This window comes from Mesoplodon bidens (assembly GCF_964165515.1).
Source record: "Mesoplodon bidens genome assembly, chromosome: 12".
NCBI lineage: Eukaryota > Metazoa > Chordata > Mammalia > Artiodactyla > Ziphiidae > Mesoplodon > Mesoplodon bidens.
In genome coordinates, this window is record NC_138168.1 from 62622755 (window position 1) to 62645854 (window position 23100).

Here is a 23100-nt window from a genome sequence, read left to right on the forward strand (position 1 = left end):
GGCGGACTCTCAACCACTGCGCCACCAGGGAAGCCCTATATCTTTCATTCTTAATTGTATGTTTTCAGTAGTAGTGCCAACAGGGACTAATTAATAAAGTGAAGTTGGTAGGATTCATCGCAGAATGTTATCCCCTGGATGCTGCACTGGAGTGAGGGGTCTTCTTGTTTGGAGTTTCCATGGATAAGCAGTAACTCAAGATGGCGGCTAGGGGGGCCAGAAATTTGTAGAGGAGGAGGTGAGATTGCTAGCTGGTGCTGGGAAGACTGAGGCGCATATAGATACACTGCTCCCACAGTCTGTTCTCTTCTCCTTTCTCTCCTCCCAAACACTACCTACTTTCCAACAACAAATTAAAACTTTATATTGAACTTACCAGATTTACAGATGAAGAAATCAAAACTCAGACAAAGAGGTCAATGTTTAGAACTGTTAATACCTGACAGATCTGAGATTCAAACCTCTGGCTTTTTATTTCTAAAGATTCTATCACTACACCAATGCCGGGATTGGGGGATGCCAGGAGTTGCTCATTTTCCTCAATGAAGAGTGTTCACTGCAAATATCTCCTTCTTTAACACAAAAAGTAATGCTTAGGATTTTAAAAATTGACAGGTTTTATTCTTCCAGACTACACACTCTTTTTGTTCAGATGAATAGGAAGGTAGACACACTGCCTGCAGAACTGCGGGCAGTTTTCATTATCATCCACTGCCCTCTCCTTTCAGTGCCTGGTGAATGGGTGTGAGTGCTTAGCTGGGAAGTCGAGGAGTAAAGTTAAGAATTTGGGTGGTGGGCTTCCCTGGTGGCGTAGTGGTTGAGAGTACGCCTGCCGATGCAGGGGACATGAGTTCGTGCCCCGGTCCGGGAAGATCCCACATGCCCCGGAGCGGCCAGGCCCGTGAGCCATGGCCGCTGAGCCTGCGCGTCTGGAGCCTGTGCTCCCCAACGGGAGAGGCCACAGCAGTGAGAGGCCCGCGTACCGCAAAAAAAAAAAAAAAAAAGAATTTGGGTGGTAACCCTGGCACTATGAGCAGTCTTTCCTTCTCATGGTGTCATAAAATAAGGCTCTTCCCAAGATAAGATAACAGATTTGGAACGGTTACATGAAATCTTATGTCATGAAGTTCAAAATATATCGTCATGTCTGGAAATCAACTGCTTTGTTGTCCCTGAATCTGCCTAACCACCTTGTGTTTTCATTAAGAAAGATGCTATTATCGCTGATCTTTTTCTCAGCGATGCTTCTAGATTTGGGGCATTTTGTGGGCTACTGACATACTTGATGCTCTAATTTTAAAATTCATAGTATTGGTTTAGTGCTTTAATAGAGGAAGAAAGCAGTGTTTCAGAAAGCAGGTATTTAACTTTAGAAGATAAGATGTAGAGTGCAGACGACAACTGGTGTCCTTTTACCACCACCACCACCACCACCCACCCACCCCCACCCTGCATTTCTACCCTTCTTGCAGCTTGAAGTCCGTGGTACTTCATTCAAGTTGTGTTTTCTGTGTTCTGCAAGGTCAGGTTCCCTATTCCTAAAACAAAGAAAGAAAAATCTCCTGGGGACGAAAGAAAGCTCTTCCTCTTTAAATGCAGACAGAAAATCTGGGTTTTTTTTCCCCTTTGAATTTCCCTGTGTAATTACTGCATTTGTCTGCAGGAGAAAGGACCGGTTGTGGTTTGTTCTAGATTACCTTTCTTAAAGACACATCCGCAGAGCCACGCAGCGCACGTGGCACTCACCTCAGGGCGAGAGCTCCCAGTTTTGCGAGAATTAGGCGAGCGGAGGGCCACTTCTTTCTCCGAGAGCCAGTCCCAGAGCAGTTGCGTGGGGCTGGAGCCCGGGGAGGCGGAGCCTTTTTGCTCCCGGCGGCGGCGAGTGCCCCCTCCTCTGCCTGCCTGCCTGCCTGCCTGCCTGCCGGCAGGGTATCCTGTGCAGCCACTCATCGTGCTCCTGTGCTGCTCCGCGGACCGTGGGATAAACCGCAGTCGCTCTTTGGGGAGCCCGGGGAGAAGAACACCAGGAAGGGTAGAGAGCACTAGTGCCATGGGCCAGCTCTGCTGCTTTCCCTTCTCAAGAGATGAGGAGAAAATCAGTAAGTGTGATTTGTTCTGTGCCAAATCCTAAGTGCCTGGCTATTTTATGTGGCTGTCTTCTAGGGATAGTTTTGTTTTTTTCTTATGGGAAACATAGCAGACTAATGAGCTGTGATTTTTCTTGTGCATTTACTGAAAGCATTGGTAGATGTGTGGTTAATAATTAACTGTCGAAGTACAGCAACTCAATGAATAGAGCTATGTTAAAGATACAGAATACCGAAGTCATTTTTCATTTTCTTCTGTTGGTATTTTACAGCTCGTTTTTATCACACTATCTAGAGTCAGAATTTAATTTTGAGTCTCTTTATATCACTGCATACAATTTGATAAATTATACACGCCAGGCTTCATTTTTCTTATCTGAAATTGGGATGTTTTCAGAGCAGTGCTCAATAATAACATATAGAGAAGTAAAGCTGGTCCGAAAATGACATATATTATACATTTGCAGATATTTTCATGTGTCCTCTGCTTTGTTCTCCATGGAGGGAATTCGGGTGTAACTGTAAGATCCCTTCAAACAAGTGATGCCACTTTAATTTCTGCAAAAACTTCACTGAATATTTTTAAACTAATGTCAGGAAGGTTCCACATCTGCTTATGGCCGAAAACAGAACTTACATTGATGACATTGCACTGAAATTTCTTACTCACTGGCTTATGTGTGTGCACTTACATTTCAACTTTGTTAAAAACAGTACTGGCATTGCAGTTAGTTTGCTGAATAGAATTTGCCTTAATGGCAGTTGCCCCCAAATATTGAATTTTTAGTTCTTTTTCAGTAAAATGTTTACAGACATACTAATGAAAATTTGCAGCCACATTTATGTCACATCAGTGCTTTATTTAAATCAATTTAAATAGGTCAACAGAATCTCTTGATATCTGATTCAGATACTCAAAGATACACATCTGGCTTGTATTTCCTGCTGCTCATTCCTCAGGAAACTAGCCAGGGACAGGTTTAAAAATAATTAATACATATCTTATACATATTCACTTGGGAAGATAAGCCAGTTTTTTTTTTTTTTTTACAAGAAATCTTCTGAGAATGCTGTGGAATAAATGTTGGGAGGCTTTGGAGCGTTTGCTTATTAACAAGAGCCCATAGCTGTGCTCTAAATTTTACTTGTGAAAATGATACTGTACAGTAGGCGATGGTCCTGAGCTTAAAACCTGAGGTGACTTCACAACAGAATTGTTCATTTTCTAACAATGAGCATTGGTATTCATTTGGCAGCGTGAAGCTTTTCAGATATTTGTCAGAATGATCCATTTGTAGTTCCTGAGGGTTTTGGTTGATTGATTCCTTGAGGAAGATCTCGATCTGAAATACCTTGGTCTGGACAGATGTCGGGAGAGTGAATTCTTTCCTTACCTTTTTCCACTTCCTATTCCACTGCTCCAGGTTTTCTTGGAGTTCCTGCTTTCCTTGTGTTCTCTTTCTCTTTGTCCCCTGTCTGTAACTGAAGAAATCAAGTTTCACCTCAATGAGGAATTTGCTCTTTTCTGTCTTTCTCACCTGGGATCCTTGGAGTGCAAAGTCTTCTGTTTTACATACAGCGCTTCTCAATATTGATCGACAGGAGGTGCTTTTGGGGTTTACCTTCTCAAGTTACAAAATTTTAAAAAGAAAATGAAGATACGACACTGTGTCTGAAGCGAAGTTCAAATCTGAAAGTGCAAATTATGGTTAGAATCAATGCATTTGTGCCCCCTTTCCTCTTCTTCACCCCCACTGGTCCCAGATCTTCCCCGTTCTCTCCTCATTATTCTTTCATCTGTCTTTGATTTTGTCGTTACTTCACTGTTTTTCTCCTCCTAATCTGCTCCACGCTCTGTTCACATACCACATCAGCTGTTTTCTGGTGCTGTGTTTAATTTCTCTGCTACGGGATGGTCTAAAGAGAAGGTTCTCTGCCAGGCACTGCTATGCTGCTGGTAATACATGTCTACCAGTACTTAGAAAGGGGACTTGAAAAAAAAGGCAGAGAATTCCTTAGCCAGCATGCTTCAAGAAACATGTAAATTAGCACTAACTATAAATATACAGTTCATAAGCTATGTTGATTGCATGTAAAAGAACCCATAGTAGACATTTGGGAGGGCCTGATCTTGCTAGTGGATTGTACAGTAACCTTCTGGGTCTTATGCATCTTCGTGGACCCCACCTCGTAGCCTTGTTAGCCTGCTCTGGGCCACATGCTCAGTGAGGACCTCCTAGCCGCAGAGCATAAAAGTGCTTATGCCCACACCCTTCTAATTCTGCTCTAAAGTGTGGTGGCCATAGAATGTATCTTCTGAGAGCAGCTCAAATGGAGAATTAAACAAGTTTTTGGTGAAAGTTGAAATTTATGGTTGTCATTCTCAAAACAGGTGAGTTGGGAAGCCCATCCTCTGTAGCCCTGCAGAGATACAGAAAGGAGGTACCCAGCTGGCCAAGTGGTAAGAATCAAGTGGTCCCTCTCCCCTCCTGCTGCTGTTTTATCCTGCTTTTGCCCTTGGTGGTGGTGGTAGATAGAAAGTATTCTCATTTCATTGATTTATTAGTGCTACCATTTTAATCTATTAAGAGCAAACGAAATGATTTTTTTAAAAATCAACTAGTTGTGTAAGGGCTATGTTTGTTTGGGAAGTTAACTGTATGCACAGCCAGAAATCTTGGTAATGGGGTGAATAGTCAAATACAGTAGGACTTGTCATGGTTTATTTTTCAGTTAATGCAGCACAAAGCAGCTAGACCCTTTTTTGTTTAAATCCCAGCAGTTGAACATTTTCTCAAACTGTATACTTTTTGGCCACAAAAGGTAGAATAGACTGACAATAAATGCATCTTTCTTGGTAGATTAAGTACTTTCCATTGCTACACAGGACCATATTTAACCTGAAACATTCCCGTAGATATTGTAGGATTAACAAATGTTGTAGATAGTCTCTAATGTAGTTTTTGCTGAATTCTTCTATAGCGCTTGTGTCCTTTGAATTACCGCATGTCTCATAGTGAGCTTCCTGAAGGGAATGTTCATGAATAAGAATGTTGTTGCACAGGCTTACTGGCCCCTGCAGTTTATCAGACTCACTAAATAAACCTGAAAAGGAAACTTAAATCACTAAAGAGATATCCCTATAACTAATTTAGAAGACATTTTACTTGCTCCTTTCCTAGTGCAAATTTTCCCTTTTTTTTTTTTGTGGTACGCGGGCCTCTCACTGTTGTGGCCTCTCCCGTTGCGGAGCACAGGCTCTGGACGTGCAGGCTTAGTGGCCATGGCTCATAATAATGTAGCTGCATTATTTCATTCTTTTTTATGGCTGAGTAATATTCCATTGTATATATATACCACATCTTCTTTATCCATTCCTCTGTTGATGGACATTTAGGTTGCTTCCATGTCTTAGCTATTGTAAGTGGTGCTGCAGTGAACATTGGGGTGCATGTATCTTTTTGAATTATGGTTTTCTCTGGGTATATGCCCAGTAGTGGGATTGCTGGGTCATATGGTAGTTCTGTTTTTAGTTTTTTAAGGAACCTCCATACTGTTCTCCATAGTGGCTGTACCAATTTACTTGCCCACCAACAGTGCAAGAGTGTTCCCTTTTCTCCACACCCTCTCCAGCATTTATTGTTTGTAGATTTTTTGATGATTGCCATTCTGACCGGTGTGAGGTGATACCTCATTGTGGTTTTGATTTGCATTTCTCTAATAATTAGTGATGTTGAGCATCTTTTCATGTGCTTTTTGGCCATCTGTATGTCTTCTTTGGAGAAACGTCTGTTTAGATCCTCCACCCATTTTTTTTTTTTTTTTTTGCGGTATGCAGGCCTCTCACTGTTGTGGCCCCTCCCGTTGCAGAGCACAGGCTCCGGACGCGCAGGCTCAGTGGCCATGGCTCACGGGCCTAGCCGCTCCGCGGCGTGTGGGATCTTCCCAGACCGGGGCACGAACCTGTGTCCCCTGCATCGGCAGGCGGACTCTCAACCACTGCGCCACCAGGGAAGCCCTTCCACCCATTTTTGATTGGGTTATTTGTATTTTTGATACTGAGCTGCATGAGCTCTTTGTATATTTTAGAGATTAATCCCTTATCGGTTGCTTCATCTGCAAATATTTTCTCCCATTCTGAGGGTTGTCTTTTTGTTTTGTTTATGGTTTCCTTTGCTGTGCAAAAGCTTTTAAGTATATTTAGATCCCATTTGCTTATTTTTGTTTTTATTTTCATTACTCTAGGAGCTTCAGTTTAGTCTTTTTGTGTGGGATGAGTTAAATGAACCATTTATAGTATTTTATAAATATGAGTCAAATCTCAAGGTGGTTTGTTTCTGATGATTTGGAATTTGATGATATAACATTAATATATAAACTGAGGTAAGCAGTTTGTTCATTTCATGCCTGGTGAATGCTTTCATTTTTGAACATTAATTACCATGGTGGTTATTGTTCAGTCATACTCAGAGAAGCATTTAGATTTTCCAGTTTTCCGGAAGGCTTCCTATAAATGCTACAGCCATATACTCTGCTCTTCTCACTTGCACTTAGATACACTGACTTTACGGTTATCTTTCAGACATGTGCTCTGTTTCATCTCATAGATTTCAAGCAGGACCCAGGTCATATATCTCTCTTCATAGCATCAGATCCCAGCAGGTTCTCACTTAGACACTGCAGCATGGGCCCCAGGAAATGTGTGATAGGGAACCCCACATCAGTGGACAACAACATTCATTTTCCTTCCTTAGAAATGTGTTTCTGCAGGGGATACAGCATGACTCCAGTCTCTTGCTACCTATTGAATACAGATGGCCCACCCCTTGGCATGCATCTTTTACTATAGAAAGAGTACAGGACTAGGAGAACGGAGACTTGGGTGATAAACCCAGCTCTGCTCCTAACATCCAGTCTGACGCTGGGCAACTTGCTGATATCTCTGGGCCTCAATTCCTCATATTTAAGAAGTGGGGGTTGAACTACCATGATCTTGAAAGTTTCTTCATTGTCCCTTAGAGCTAAGAGTCTAGGAAATACATATTATAGATATGATGCAGTTGTTTCTTCTTCCTGGTCTTTCTCCCCACCTCATCCTCATTCTCTTCTTTTTAATTTATTGAATGCTTACTGTGTGCTAGGTACTCTGCCAGGGCCATTTGGAAAACTGCTTATGAAATGAAACTATTAGAAAAAACTGCTTCCCATCTGTCCCATTTAAGAGGGGAAGTGGCTGAAAGCTAGTAGTTTGAGGGACTTCTCAGTTACGGTCCTCCAGGGGTGCTATGGGGCCAAGAGCTTGTAGGAGGCTGGGACGCCAGGCAGCCCATTATCTGCTACCTCCTTTCTGAAGCGATGAAGCACAGCAAAACCAGTGGTGCTCCGTGTAACCTGAGCCTACATTGTGCCTAAGGTTTCTGTGGGTGACATTGTGGTAGCAACAGTAATGTGCAATATCAAACATTTAACCCTAGTCACTAAAAATTAGATTTTTCTTTTATTAAATAATGTATACCCAAGAGGTTTATGTTTCAAAAATCAAGTATTGGAACATTAGAGCAAATGCTAATAGTTACTATGCCTATATCACCTCCCTGGTTCCCTTTGTTAATTCATAGGCTATATGGTAACTGAATTTTTTGTTGCTGTTTCTATGATCAAATGCTAATTTTCATTGGGAGTACAAAGGTTGTAGAATTTTTCCCAGCCCCTAGTGCGGTCCTTGGCTGTTGTGAGCTCTGCCTAGATGCCTTGTCAAACAATGTGATGCTACCTGTCCCTGTATCTTCTTTCTTGGGGGCCATGTGAAAAAAGGAGTGGGGAATCTGATGTACATAAAGGTTTCGGTAAATAGAAGAAAGCCTCGAACATTACCCCTTCCTGGGACATTTGCCTTTAACAAGACTGAATTATTCCAAGTGATCTTGGGAAGTATTTGTAGTAAAATAATAAATTAAGATATTGACTGAGCCCAAAATAATCTCTAATGAAGGAATTTCAGGCAACTAGTAAACTCTTTCAGGGCATCTGATAAGTCACTTCCTGTAGATAGTTGCCTTCTGTTTAACTAAGTTGACCCTGCCTAATATGTAGATCTTTGAGCTTTCATCCACCAACTTCTGATGCCCACAGTAAAGAAACTCAAAAGAGCCCCTGAACTCTCAGTGCTGAAAGCAGAGGATTTTGGAGGCAAAGGGACTCGGCTTGCATCCTTGGCTCTAGTATTTATTATTCTAAGTAACTTCTCTAAGCCTCTGTACCCCCATTTTAAATGTGTACTTATCATGAGAATTAAACAAGCAAATGTCTATAAAATGCCTGACACAGTGATTGGCTAATAATAGACCCAGTAAATATAATTTCTCTGTAATGAATGAGAATGTACTGTACAACCATAGTCACCTTAGAAGTCAACCTGGCAGACTATGGTTTTATTTCCATCATGCCCAGGAGGGGAAAAAAGGGATTTAGAATTTCAGACCTTGAATTGTTTAGCAGCCTTACAACATTTATCTTTGTAGCTTCCCTCCTCTTCTCCTTGGGGTTCTGTCCATCATGATGCCGTGCTTCCCTGCCCTGGGAGAGACATGTGGTCCATGTGGAGTTAACCATAGCCTTCCCTGAGATTTGATGGAGGATCTATCTTCCTTTCGGGTTGTGAGTGGAAAGGATGTAAGCATAAGGTCGCTAGCTGGTAGGGAGTGAGGGGGAGTCTTCCTGATAATGAAGCACAGAAGGAGGCCAGAGAAGGAGAGAGAAAGAGATAGTCCTGTTGATACTGTTTGAGCCTCTGAGTTCAGCTTTGACTGAGACCTTATCTTATGAAGCAATAAATCCTCCTTCTTTTCTTTGTTTAACTTGCTTGGGTTAAATATTTGTCACCTGCAACCAAAAGGCTTCGGATATATTCTAGAAGACACTCAGTGTGTCTAAGGGTACATCCATTCTGGAGCAAATATTTCTTTTTTTTTTTTTTTTTATAATTATTTATTTATTTTTAAAGAGCTCACATCTTTTTTGTTGTTTTAAATTTATTTATTTATTTTTGGCTGTGTTGGGTCTTCGTTGCTGTGCGAGGGCTCTTCTCTAGTTGCGGCGAGCAGGGGCCACTCTTCATCGCGGTGCGCGGGCCTCTCACTATCGCGGCCTCTCTTGTTGTGGAGCACAGGCTCCAAACGCGCAGGCTCAGTGGTTGTGGCTCACGGGGCCAGCTGGAGCAAATATTTCTAAACCTAGTGAAGAGGTAAAAAGTCTTTGATTTCTTCTCAATTTTCATGTTCCATTTTAGTGGCAATGAAATTTAGCCTTAAGTGAGAGCTGTTATGAAGAGTAATTCACTTCACTTCAACTAATAAATATTGTTGAGCATGTCACATTTGGAAAGCCCTGAGCCAAGTGTTAGGAAGATATAGTGATGATACAAGGTCCCTATTGTTGGAGGATTTCTTTTTAATTTACATGGCTTTTTAAAAAGAGATGTTTTGGGTCCCAGTATTTATCATGCTCTGAAGGGAGAAAGCCGGGATGAAAGATCTTGATGCTCTCAGTCTAACAAGCAGAGCCACACCCCTTCATTCCAGGAAAGTTACAGAGCTAAGTCAGCCAAGTCCAGTAAAAGTGAGTTAATTACCACTCAGAGTGGAAGTTACCTCAAGCTCCTATCACAGGCAGCGGATACAGCTTGACGCAGGCAATCACAGTTTCTACAACAAACATTTTAGCAAATAAAGTTTCCCTTAACAAACATTTATAATGTCAAAGGTACAAGTTAATGGAACTTGGAATTATTAACACCAACCTTTCTGCTGTATAGTAACGTTCTTTGCCCTTAACAAATAGTCGTAGGCAAAAACTGAACTATATGATGAAAATATAAAGAATGAGTACAGTTTTAACTATATACTGAAAATATAAAGAGTAAGTATAGTCTATGCTAACTAGGATATAAGTGATGTTAGTTTTACTAAAGGCTGAGTCAAAGATATTTGAGGCTTATAATTTTCTGTTTTTACACCCCCCCCACAAAACTTAGGTCTTTAGTCAAGGTCATTTTTAAACCTCAGATATATATACAGAAAAATTATAGTGCCGGGAGAAAGTGATGTAAAAACAGGGTACTTGGAGTACATGGAGAGAACTCACCCAGTTGGTAAGAATCTGATGGAAAAGGGTGATTCACTTTTTTTTTTAACGTGTCTCAGCAGTCTCTGCTCCCCCATCCCCCCAACTTTGTGGTTAGATAGCTGATGTTGGCATTTGCCATGTGAGTTATACCAAGTTTCAGTTTGATACCTCACATCTGACTGTTAGAGCAAAAATAAAATTCACACTTTCTAAGCATTTAAAATACCCAGCTAAAGTTAGCTGTGAAACTCAGCTTTTTGAATTTTGATTGGTGTTTATGATAACTAATAAACTGGCAAGCAGTTGATCTGTTAATCTAAAACTTTCTATCTAGATCTATAGCAGTCAAAGCTTATTTAGAATTCTGACAATCAGGAGTATGTCAGGAGGCTGGAAACCACATCTTAAGAAGAAGGCTGAAGGACTGCAGCTGCTTAGCTAGGATGATAAATTAATTGTCTTAAATTATTTGGAGGATTCTTTAATGTGGAAGGGAAAGAAATTATTCTCTATGGCTCCAGGGTGGTAGAATTAGGACAGTGAGTGTTCATTTTAACACATTTTCTTTTGGTGATTTTAGGAGCCAAATGGTAAAGATATATTTACCCAGTAGTATTCTAATTATGTTTGCATAACTCCCATTTTAAATAACGAAAGTACTGAAATGCAGCCCTAAAAGAGAAAGAAGTTATCACAGTCAGATTTTAGCTTATACTTCTTAATACATTGCCTGAAAGAAGATATTTTAAGGTAACGTTTTCAACTGTTGTAAGCCATCAAACTCTTTCTTTAAGTGGAAGACCACAATTTTTATGAAAAAAATGTATGCCTCATTATTTCATAGTTTATAATGACTGTTAATGCCTATTTTAAATTAGTACCTTTAGGATCAACAAACTTTGTTTAAAATAGAAATGTAACATACAACTTTGGGTTCGAGTCTAGGTACACTGTTGTATCACCTAAGCAGCACATAAAATGTTGATTACTGAACTCTGTAGTAACAGCAGGCAGTTGGTATCAATAAGTCCTAGAGATAACAAGCTAAGGTATATATTGCCTGTTGTATGATTGTCTTTGTGAACGAAATATTTACGAAAACATTTTGTCCAAATTTACATCTATTTTAAATTAATTTCCATAATATGGGTATAGTAAGTTTAAGATAAAAATTCATTGTGATGCTATGTATAATATACACTATCCTTTAGTTAATCTTCAATGTAAAATTAGATATACAGATTTTTAGATTTTATAAAACCTAAAAAGTATATGTAAAACTATATGAAATTTGAATATTAAATTAAAAGATAGTAAACAAATTGTTTTGTAGGGAAGCAAGTTCATGAAGTATGCAATTTTTAGCAATATTTTTTAAAAAATTAGCCTCACAGCTGCTTTTAATTTTGTACCCTTTGCCTTTGTCATTTATATCTTAGTCCTCTGTAAATACAGCATTGTGAGGGGAAAAATACAGAAATAGTTTGTGTCAGTTAGGATCCAGTCAAGAAAGTCAGAGTTACACCAGTTATTTTAACAGAGAGAATTTAACACAGGGAATTCGTTAAGTTTTGGAGGAACTTTTTTTTAAATTACACGCTACAGTAATTCAAATTAATTGTTGATGTTTCTAGGGAAACCCCTCACCCAGATCAATTTAACACACTTCGGGATTTACTTGCTGGTGGTGGCTGTGGCTTCCGGCATCCTCTGTGTCCTCACCTTCTCAGGTTTTACTCATTGGTGGGGATATGACTTCCAGCAGCTCTGGGGAGTATTTTTACTGTTCAACGTTCAAGTAGAATGAGTTCTTCTCTTCTAATTCCCATATGTAAAATCTGAGGGAAGGTACAGGTTGTAAACTACACAACCCTGGAGGGCACTATACATATCAGAGACATTGTAATTTATATATTATGGCATAAAGTACTTTTGTATACTAACAAAAGTATATTATGAAAAATTTCCAAGAGATAGAAATGAAGTATCTTGAGGAAGAGGCACTTTAAAAAAATTTATACATGTATCATGTGAACCAGTGTAGCTCTGGCAGTTCAGCGGCCCCACTGGAGCCATATAGAATATGAGATGGGCAGTTACCTGAAGGGGAGAAGTGAAGTGGTTGCTTTTACCAGAAAGGCTGGAGGTACATGAGGAAGGGGTTTGGGGAAGTGGATGTGGCCTGGAGCCCTGTGGGAGTGTCAGCAATGGAGCAGTCACTCTGATCCTAAAGGAACCATGATTTGCTCTTCCTACTTTTTTTTTTTTAATTATTTATTTATTTAGGCTGCACCAGGTCTTAGTTGCGGCACACGGGATCTTTAGTTGCAGCATGTGGGATCTAGTTCCCGAGCAGGGAACGAACCCAGGCCCCCTGAATTGGGAGAGCGGAGTCTCACCCACTGGACCACCAGGGAGGTGCCTGCTCTCTCTACTCTTGACAAGAGGAACCACCATGTTTCCCTTTTCACTCCGAATATCAGGAAGCTCAACTCCATTTCATGGCTCTCATGACCTGTACTTCTGTGATCCATATTTCCCTCTGTTCTTTACTTGCTACTGTAATTTATGTTTTTCCTTCATCCTGATTTTTACTTTTTACTTGTAGTTTACCTTTTACTGTATTTTTTTTCTTGCCATGAATTATCTCAAGTCTTTTGAGTATTTGACAGTGAATGAATTAATGGATGGAAAGAAGCACTGTGACTGAAAGTACGTAATGGCTCTACTAGGAAGACAAGAGCAAACCTGAGGCTACGAAGGATGGTGACATTTACCACATGTGCATAACACACGTTCTAAAGTTGATATGTTCCTGGGAAGTTGCATATATACTAAACTTGATATGATTGTTTTTATCTATTGTGATTTTCAAGTACAGAAAAATCACTATTTTCAATGCTTCACCTTTCAGTTTGGTGCATCTAGAAACCTAAAACCATCTGTATCTCACTGTTTTGAGTACTGTCTGTTCATATGTCTGCTTGGAGGCCTTTTACAAGATTAATTAGCAGTAGCTCTTCTCTTTACCTAAGAAGGAACATCATTTAGTTGCAAAAGAATGTGAATGTAAACTATATAGAGCAATGCATACATTTCTTGTTTGCAGTTATTCCAATTGTATAAAGTGAATAGGTTGCCCATATCATGTTTGCTTACAGAGCCCTATAGCAGGGAGCTCATAAACAAATAGCCTTGTAGCCTTATAAATTAAAAGAGGGTCATAGTATCCCTTTCATTTAAATCAAAACAGTAGTAACAGTAGCTAATTTTGTTGAATATTTACTGTAAGGGGAGCACTGGGCTAAGTGCTTTGTGTTATTATCTTACTTAATTTTCACAACAGCCCTTTAGTATAGCACTACTGTTATCCCTGGTTTACAAATAAAGAAAGTGACCCTTAGAGGTGGTTAAGTAAATTTCACAGAGATACAGAGCTAGTGAATGGGGGAGCTAGGATTCTAGTCCAGGTATTTTGACTCTATAATTAAACAGGAAGCGTTATAAATATTTTCTGGTTGGAAGTCTCATTTTAGAGCTAAAAATATCATAGAACATAAGAATAATTTCCAGTTGCTAGATATAAAGAAGCATGGTGGTATAATGGCAGAAATGTGGTTTGAGTCTCAACTTGGCCATTCTTTAGTTGTGTAGACGCGGGCAAGTCTCATGGCTTTTCTAACTGTTGGTTTTCTCGTAGGTAAAATAGCAATAATAATAGTAAGCTTTTGATTTAAATGTGTAAAGACAAAAGGCACATAATAGGCAGTTAATCGTAGTTTTATTATTATTAAAAGGATCCATAAATATAACTATTACAACTCAAGTTATGTGCTACGTGTCATGGAAACATAAGTATGCAGAGTCTTGGGACTTGATATGCAGGACTTAACTAGGTCTTAGAAGAAGTTGGTGATGAAGGAACGTGGCTATTCAGCCTCTAAGGCTCCTGGGAAGAGTCTCTAAGCAGCGGTGATGGGGGCAGCTCTGGTTTCATCCTCAGAGAGGAACAGTGGACACCGTGGAGATCATCTCTCATCTTCTAACCATCTTTTTGGTGCCTTGCTTTCCCCAGGGACATCAATCTTGCCTTCAGGGGGCCTGGAGAGGAAACCCAGTGCAGTAGTGATTGTCCCTTGTCCACCCCGTACCATATGTGTGTGTTTCTACCCGATTCCTGAAATTCCTTTGACTGGGAGCAATTCTTCCCTATTTAGACATCAAGAGCTTGAGAAGCAAACATCCACTCCTGGAAGAAATGAATTTACACTTACAGACCACCAGCAGTTAATTACTCAACAAGTTCAAATGCTCATTTAATCTCCTCTAGGAGGAATTCACATATTCAGAGAACTTGAATGAACAGGGGATATCACCAAAGAGAACTTAAACATCATTTGATTTTTGTCTGAATGCTTTGTGGAAGCCTCTAGTAAATTGATAGCCTTAGGTCATCGAGAAAAGGGAAGTATATCCTGAACAATTACTTTTCTCAGTCATTCTTCCTGAGGGGAAAGCAATAAATTTAGGAGTTCACCAAGCTTCATTTTTTTTTTAATATAACGAGACCGTGTGTACTAAACACAGTGGGCAGCACAGGCAAGGGCCATGGGGGCTCAGGCGACGGAGTGTTTATGAGGACTGTAGTGGCCAGGGTGGTGGAGCAGCGCCTCTCCCCTCTCTGTGGACTCGCACCGTCCCCCTCAGAGCCTCTCAAAAGTTCTGTGGGGACAGCAGAGCAGGATGACTTGCCGCATTTTACAGTTGGGGAAACAGTTCCAGTGCTCGGAACTCAGTGCTTGAACGCGTGCTCGGTTTCTTTATGCATTTTTATTATATGCCTGGAAGAATAGCCAAGGATGACTGTAAATGATCAGGTTTCTCCTGATTTTATTTTAACTCTTAATCATCTCATTTTCAAGTTTTCTTTAGCACAGAACACTCTTTATTTGACCCACCATCATTGCTGGTGTGATACCCATTTGACGGGGTCCACAGTTTTCTCAGTACTCACAAGCCAAGTACACTGACCAAATCGTCCTGTACACCTGGATTTTCATGGCCAGACTTTAAAAAGTAGATCTTGGAAGCCATGAAAGGAAATGAAGAGAGGCAGTTTAACCTACTTTATGTGTTCTCTAGTTGAATAACTAGGTGGTAAATTTTATAAAATAAAACGTACTCTGCATGCTCATCCCAAAAGTGTTTGCTTTTGGATTGGGCAGCTAGCCGTGTTAAAGTGAGCTACGTTTTGAATACTTTAAAAAAATCAGATTTCTTTCAACCGGTGTGTGATATTTCAAGTATTTGTGATGTTCTTGATCACATTGTAGTCATGCTTAGATTTCATCCCTGTCACTAAGTTTGATGACTGGAAGCATTAGCAGGGTTATGAAAATCTACTTTTCTTTAACATTATACCTCATGAGTCGAAATAAGCAATTCCTTGAAGACAAGCCTTAGTAATCTGTGTATATCTCAGAATCTAGAAGTGTAATTTGATGATACTAGATGCTCTAGAAACAAGACATGTACAAACTCCTCAGCGTGTCCTACAGGAGCCTTCGTGGTCTCTCCTGTGTACATTCCCAGCCTCATCATTCTCCCTCCCTGCCACCACCTCAGTCACCTTATACTAGACCGAGTTCTGCAGTTTCCCAGACAGGCCAGCCTGGTCTTCCTTCCCTGTCATGCCTGAGAAACACTCATTTCACAAGATCCAGCTCAAGCATCACCTCCAGCATGAAACTTTCTTTTGATATTTTCTCCTCAGTAGAACTGATCACTCTTTTCTTTATGGATCCACTCTGTATTGTACATCTTTCCTTCAGAGCATTCATGAGCCCTTATTTATTAACACACACTTGTACCTCTACTCAGTTTCAGGTTCCCTGAAGGCAGGGCCCATGCTGGATTCATTTCTGTATTCACAGCAACAATGCTTATCACAAATAGAGGGTGCTCAGTGATTGTGTGGATGGAAAGATGGAAGGAAGGAAGGAAGGAGGAGAGCAAGGGAGAAGGAAGATGGAAGGAAGGAAGGGATTGTACTACATTAATCAACACCCATTATTTAGACTAAATATTTGTAAAAAAATAAAATAAAAATTTCAATCTGCTTGCAAAACCTTCTGCATCTTTCTCTTTTCCAGTCAACCAATCATTAAATGATGTGGTGTTTCTTACATGTATACCTTCATTTCCCCAGGATGGGGAGCACCAGGGAGCTGTGGAGTATCTGCCAGGGTGTGGGTGTCCTGGATGAACTCATCTTCCTGACTTCGAGTGGGAGCTATGGACTCCCATCACTTTTGTGTGGTATTGTTAGACAATTTGTGTAGCCTTTTGTATCTCATTGTTCTTACTTGTAATATGGAAGAATAATACTTATTTTACCTCGTAAGATTTCTTTGAGGACCAAATGAGAGAATGTTTCTGAAAGCACTTTGGAGAGTATGAAGTGTTACCTAAGCAGACGGAGGATGCATTCCTGCATTGCTATTTAGTGACCTGGTACCGTGGGGTTTTTCGCAGCCTTTGGAACCTTCTGATCTGGGTGTGTCCTTATTGCTTATAAAAGAGGTAAAGTGATATCTACAATTATGATTTATTTCACCAGTTAGATTAATGGCAACATTGATGCTGCTGATCTACGTTGGTGAACATTGCCTTCAAAACAGGAAAGTGACCTTTATTTCTGCTTGAATCAACTCCCAACCTGGAACGTCAGCCTAGAAACAAAAGTATATATTATCATGAGAAGGTGTGTTCATCAAACACGTTAAAATTAATTCTAGTTAGTTGTACTTTTAAGTTTTATGTAAAACTCTCTTAAATAGAAGATAATAAATTACATGAACGTAATAATTTTAAGGTTCAAGGCTCATTTTAAGGCTCATTTCCTAGCCTCCTTGTTTTTCTGCCAGACAAGAGCATGATTATTTGAAAATCTATGCTTTTGACATGTTTGAAACTTATTTATTTCTTCTTTGTCATAAGAATAATTTTCCAACGATAGCTGTACTTCTGTTGATACTTCTTTGCACTAGGACTTGTGTTTGGAACGTCTGCTTCTTTTATCACTGCTCAAATTGCACTCCTCAATCATCTGCACAAAATGACATATAGTGGTGCTGAGCAAACAGTCAGGGATATTGAGAACTCCTTATATTCCTACCTGAACAAATACAGGAATCAAAATTTAGGGAGGCAACAACCACAGTTTCCATTGAATAGAGAGCAATTTATGATATAGAACAGCAGATAGACAACTACAAACAATACGAGGCAAAACAGGTGAGCAAAACAAACCACAGTGAGTACAGTGCCCCTTGGAAATAGATTTCAGCAACAGAGTGATGGTAATCACTTGTCAGTCAAGTACTGGGTACCAATTTAGTTTGCAGTCTTTGAGCAGATTGGAGCAAGTGATACGTGTCTGATACACTGAGGAGGAGAATTAAAATGATTCGGCTTTATTCATGCTCAGAAACTACCCCAGTCTCTTTCACTGGAAATTATTTTCAAATTTTGATGTTGAGCACAAGAGAAAAACTATGATTCAGAAGGAAAGCACTTGAGAATCTGAGGCCTGCACCTGGGAGAGATGGCAGATATCACAGTTGAGACGTGTATCTTAGAACAGAGAGAGGAGCTGAGAAAGTCATCCTTATTACTAGCTACCATGCTAGTTGCAAAGAGTGATAGGGTGCCAGTCCATTCAATGAGGCCACATGTTGAATAGACCTCTCAACAGCTCCTCATCATGGGGAAGAAATTGTTCTCATTAGTACTTTTTTTTAATTGAGGTATAATTTACATAAAGGAAAATTCACTCTTTGGGAACAGTTCCATTGTCCTTCATATGCTCTCATGCCCCTTTATAACTCCTGTCCTCATCCTCAGCCCCTGGTAACCACTGGTCTGTTTCAGTACTGATGGTTTTGCCTTTCCCAGAATGTCAGAAAGATGAGATCATGCAGTGTGCAGCCTTTTGACTCTGGCTTCTTTCACTTAGCATAACACACCTTAGATTCATCTGTGTTGTTGCACATATCAGTATTCATTCCTTTGTATTGCTGAGTACTATTCCATTGGGTGGATCTACCACAGCTTATTGAGCCATTCACCAGTTGAAGGTATTTCAGTTGTTTCTAGTTTGGGGCATTTATGAATAAAGAAGCTACAAACATTCATGTGTGGGTTTTCGTGTGAGCATATGCTTTCAGTTCACTTGTTTTCAATTCTAGCTAGGAATGAGATTGCAGGATTGCATGGCAAGAATATAGCCAACTTTCATAAGAAAATCTTTTATTAGAGATGTCCAAACTTTTTACAAACCAGCTATGCCATTTTTGCATTCCCACCAGCAATGGGAGTTCCATTTGCTTCACATCCTCACTGGCACTTGATACTGTTTATCTTTTAAATTTTAATTCTAGTGGATGAGTAGTAATATCTCATTGTGACTTTAATTTGCATTTCCCTGATGGCTAATAATATTGAGTATCTTTTCACATGTTTATTGGCCATCTGTATATCATTTGTGAAGTAATGCTTCGATTCTTTTTGGCTGTTTTTTATTTTATTTTATTTTATTTTGTCTTACTAAATTGTTGGGAGTTATTTTTGAATTCTGGATACACTTTTTTATATGTATTATGTATACATTTTTTTCAAATATTTTCTTCCAGACTGTAGTTTGCTTTTTTTGCCTTAACAGTATCTTAAGAAGAGCAAAAGTTTTACATTTTGATGAAGTCCAATTTATCCTTTATAGGGAATATATTGTACTTTTCACGTCCTATTTAAGAATCTTTGCCTAATCCAAGGCTACTGAGAAGTTCTATATTTTCTTCTTAAAGACTTTATAATTTTAGGTCTTATAACAGGTCTGTGATCCACTTTGAGTTCATTTTTATATATGGTATGAGATAAGGGTTGAGATTCTTTTTTATACATACCATTGTTCTAAGCACCATTTCCTGAAAAGATTATTCTCTCTGTTGAATTGTCTTGGTACCTTTGTTGAAAATCAGTTGGCCATATGTTTGTAAGTCTGTTTCTGGATTTTGTTTTGTTTCATTGATTTATATGTCTGTCTTTATACGTATACCACACTGTCTCTATTTCTGTGGCTTTATATGAGTCTTAAAAATCAGGTAGTATAAGATTTCCAACTTTGTTCGTTTTTAAAAAATTGTTTCAGCTGTCTTAATTCCTTTACATGTTCATATGCCTTTTAGAATTAACTTGACAATTTCTATGAAAAGGCCTGGTGAGGTTTGGATTGCAAAACTCTGTAGTTTTGCATTTATAGAGCAATTGACGGAGAATTGACGTCTGAACAATATTGAGTCTCTCAATCAATGAGTATAGCTTATTATCTCTATTCAGGTCTTATTTCATTTCTTTTAGGAAATTTTGCAGTTATTAGTGTTTAGGTGTTGCATACATTTTGTTGAATTGTACCTAACTGTTTCACATGTTATGTTGTTAAAATGATTATCTTTGAAAGATATCTTTCTGTTATTGATTTCTTATTTGACTCCATTGTGCTTCAATCAATGCACTGGATGAATGTAATAATTTAAAATTTACTGAGACTTGTTTTATGGCTCAGAATATGATCTCGTTTTGTAAAGGTTTTCTGTACACTAAAAAGAATGTGTGTGTTTCTGTTGTTGGGTGGAGGGTTCTATAATTATCAGTTAGGTAGCTTTGGTTATTAGTCTTCACATCTTCCATGTTCTTATTGGATTTTTCTCTCCTTGTTCTGTCAACTATAAAAGTGGCCTTGAAATCTCAAACTGTAATTGTGGATTATCTGTTATACTTTCAGTTTTATTGGTTTTTGCTTCAGGTACTTTGAAGCTCTTATTATTAGGTGCATACACATTTAGGATTTTTATATCCTTCCTCTTGATGAACTGACTCACTTATAATTGTAAAATGTCCCTCTTTATGGCAGGTAATTTTTTTTTTCCTGAAACTTGCTTTGTCTGGTATTGATTCTCTAGTTTTCTTTTGATTAGTGTTAGCATGATACATCCTCTTCCATCCTTTTACCTTTAGCCTTTCTGTGTCTTTATATTTGAAGGATTTTTTTTGTTGACATCACTGTTGATTCATGTTTTTTAGCCAAATTAACAATCCCTGACTTTTTATTGGAGTATTTAGAGCATCTTATGTTTTATATGATGATAAATATGGGTGAGTTTATTTTTTTCTTTTTATTTATTTTTTAAACAGCAGGTTCTTATTAATTATCTGTTTTATACATATTAGTGTATATATGTCAATCCTAATTTCCCAATTCATCCCACTGCCATCAACACCCCCGTCACCCTCCAGTTTCCACCTTTGGTGTCCATACGTTTATTCTCTAAATCTGTGTCTCTATTTCTGCCTTGCAAAATGGTTCATCTGTACCATTTTTCTAGATTCCACATATGTGCATTAACGTATGATATTTATTTTTCTCTTTCTGACTTGCTTTACTCTGTATGACAGTCTCTATGTTTGTCCACATCTCTACAAATGACCCAATTTTGTTCCTTTGTATGGCTGAGTAGTATTCCATTATACATATGTACCACATCTTTATCCATTCGTCTGACGATGGGCATTTAGGTTGCTTCCATGACATGGCTGTTGTAAATACTGCTGCAGTGAACATTGGGGTGCATGTATCTTTTTGAATCATGGTTTTCTCTGGGTATATACCCAGTAGTGGGATTTCTGGGTCATACGGTAATTCTATTTTTAGTTCTTTAGTTTTTTAGTTTTTAGCTTTTTAAGGAACCTCCATACTGTTCTCCATAGTAGCTGTATCAGTTTACATTCCCACCAACAGTTGTGAAGAGGGTTCCCTTTCCTCCACACTCTTTCCAGCATTTGCTGTTTGTAGATTTTCTGATGATGCCCATTCTAACCGGTGTGAGGTGATACCTCATTGTAGTTTTGATTTGCATTTCTCTAGTAATTAGTGATGTTGAGCAGCTTTTCATGTGCCTCTTGACCATCTGTATGTCTTCTTTGGAGAAATGTCTATTTAGGTCTTCTGCCCATTTTTTAATTGGGTTGTTTGTTTTTTAAATATTGAGGTGCATGAGCTGTTTATATATTTTAGAGATTAATCCTTTGTTGATTCATTTGCAAATATTTTCTCCCATTCTGAGGGCTGTCTTTGCATCTTATTTATGATTTCATTTGCTGTGCAAAAGCTTTTAAGTTTCATTAGGTCTGATTTGTTTATTTTTGTTTTTATTTCCATTACTCTAGGAGGTGGGTCAAAAAAGATCTTGCTGTGATTTATGTCAGAGTGTCCTTCCTATGTTTTCCTCTAAGAGTTTTATAGTGTCCAGTCTTACATTTAGGCCTCTAATCCATTTTGAGATTAATTTCATGTATGGTGTTAGGGAGTGTCCTAATTTCATTCTTTTACATGTAGCTGTCCAGTTTTGCTAGCACCACTTATTGAAGAGACTATCTTTTCTCTATTGTATATCCTTGCCTCCTTTGTCATAGATCAGTTGACCATAGGTGTGTGCATTTGTCTCTGGGCTTTCTATCCTCTTCCATTGATCTGTATTTCTGTTTTTGTGCCAGTACCATATTGTCTTGATTACTGTAGCTTTGTAGTATAGTGTGAAGTCAGGGAGTCTGATTCCTCCAGCTCTGTTTCTTTCCCTCAAGACTGCTTTGGCTATTCGGGGTCTTTTGTGTCTCCATATAAATTTTAAGACTTTTTGTTTTAGTTCCATAAAAAATGCCATTGGTAATTTGAGAGGGATTGCATTGAATCTGTAGATTGCTTTGGGTAGTATAGTCATTTTCACAATATTGATTCTTCCAATCCAAGAACATGGTATATCTCTCCATCTATTGGTATCATCTTTAATTTCTTTCATCAGTGTCTTATAGTTTTCTGAGCACAGGTTTTTTACCTCCTTAGGTAAGTTTATTCCTAGGTATTTTATTCTTTTTTGTTGCAATTGTGAATCAGATTGTTTCCTTAATTTCTCTTTCTGATCTTTCATTATTAGTGTATAGGAATGCAAGAGATTTCTGTGCATTAATTTTGTACCCTGCAACTTTACCAAATTCATTGATTAGCTCTAGTAGTTTTCTGGTAGCATCTTTAGGATTATCTGTGTATAGTATCATGTCCTCTGCAAACAGTTACAGTTTTACTTTTTCTTTTCCAATTTGTATTCCTTTTATTTCTTTTTCTTCTCTGATTGCCATGGCTAGGACTTCCAAAACTATGTTGAATAGTAGTGGTGAGAGTGGACATCCTTGTCTTGTTCCTGATCTTAGAGGAAATGCTTTCAGTTTTTCACCATTGCGAATGATGTTTTCTGTGGGTTTGTCATATATGGCCTTTAGGATTTTGATGTAGGTTCCCTCTCTGCCCACTTCCTGGAGAATTTTTATCATAAATTGGTGTCGAATTTTGTCAGAAGATTTTTCTGCATCTATTGATATGATCATTCGGTTTTTATTCAGTTTGTTACTGTGTATCACATTGATTGATTTGCGTATATTGAAGAATCCTTACAGCCCTGGGATAAATCCCACTTGATCATAGTGTATGACCCTTTTAATGTCTTGTTGGATTCTGTTTGCTAGTATTTTTTTTTTTTTTTTTTTTTTTTTTTTTTTGCTGTACGCGGGCCTCTCACTGCTGTGGCCTCTCCCGTTGCGGAGCACAGGCTCCGGACACACAGGCTCCGCGGCCATGGCTCGCGGGCCCAGCCGCTCCGCGGCATGTGGGATCTTCCGGGATAGGGGCACGAACCCGTGTCCCCTGCATCGGCAGGCGGACTCTCAACCACTGCGCCACCAGGGAAGCCCTGTTTGCTAGTATTTTGTTGAGGATTTTTGC

General features: G+C 39.0%; 1 protein-coding gene across 6 annotated transcripts in view; it reads left to right on the plus strand.

Moving 5' to 3' along the window:
* Nucleotides 1–23100, plus strand: part of AKAP7 (A-kinase anchoring protein 7) — a 129982-nt gene that overhangs the window by 91954 nt on the left and 14928 nt on the right. For 3 of the 6 annotated variants that reach the window (XM_081250632.1, XM_081250628.1, XM_081250629.1), the window contains one exon: nt 4480–4548. The exons of 2 other annotated variants lie outside the window; for them this stretch is intronic. In XM_081250632.1, the coding sequence (XP_081106758.1) occupies nt 4480–4548 (69 nt within the window). Of the gene's footprint in view, nt 1–1965; nt 2100–4479; nt 4549–23100 lie in introns of those variants that run through there. One more of the 6 variants, XM_081250633.1, reaches the window with a different exon arrangement.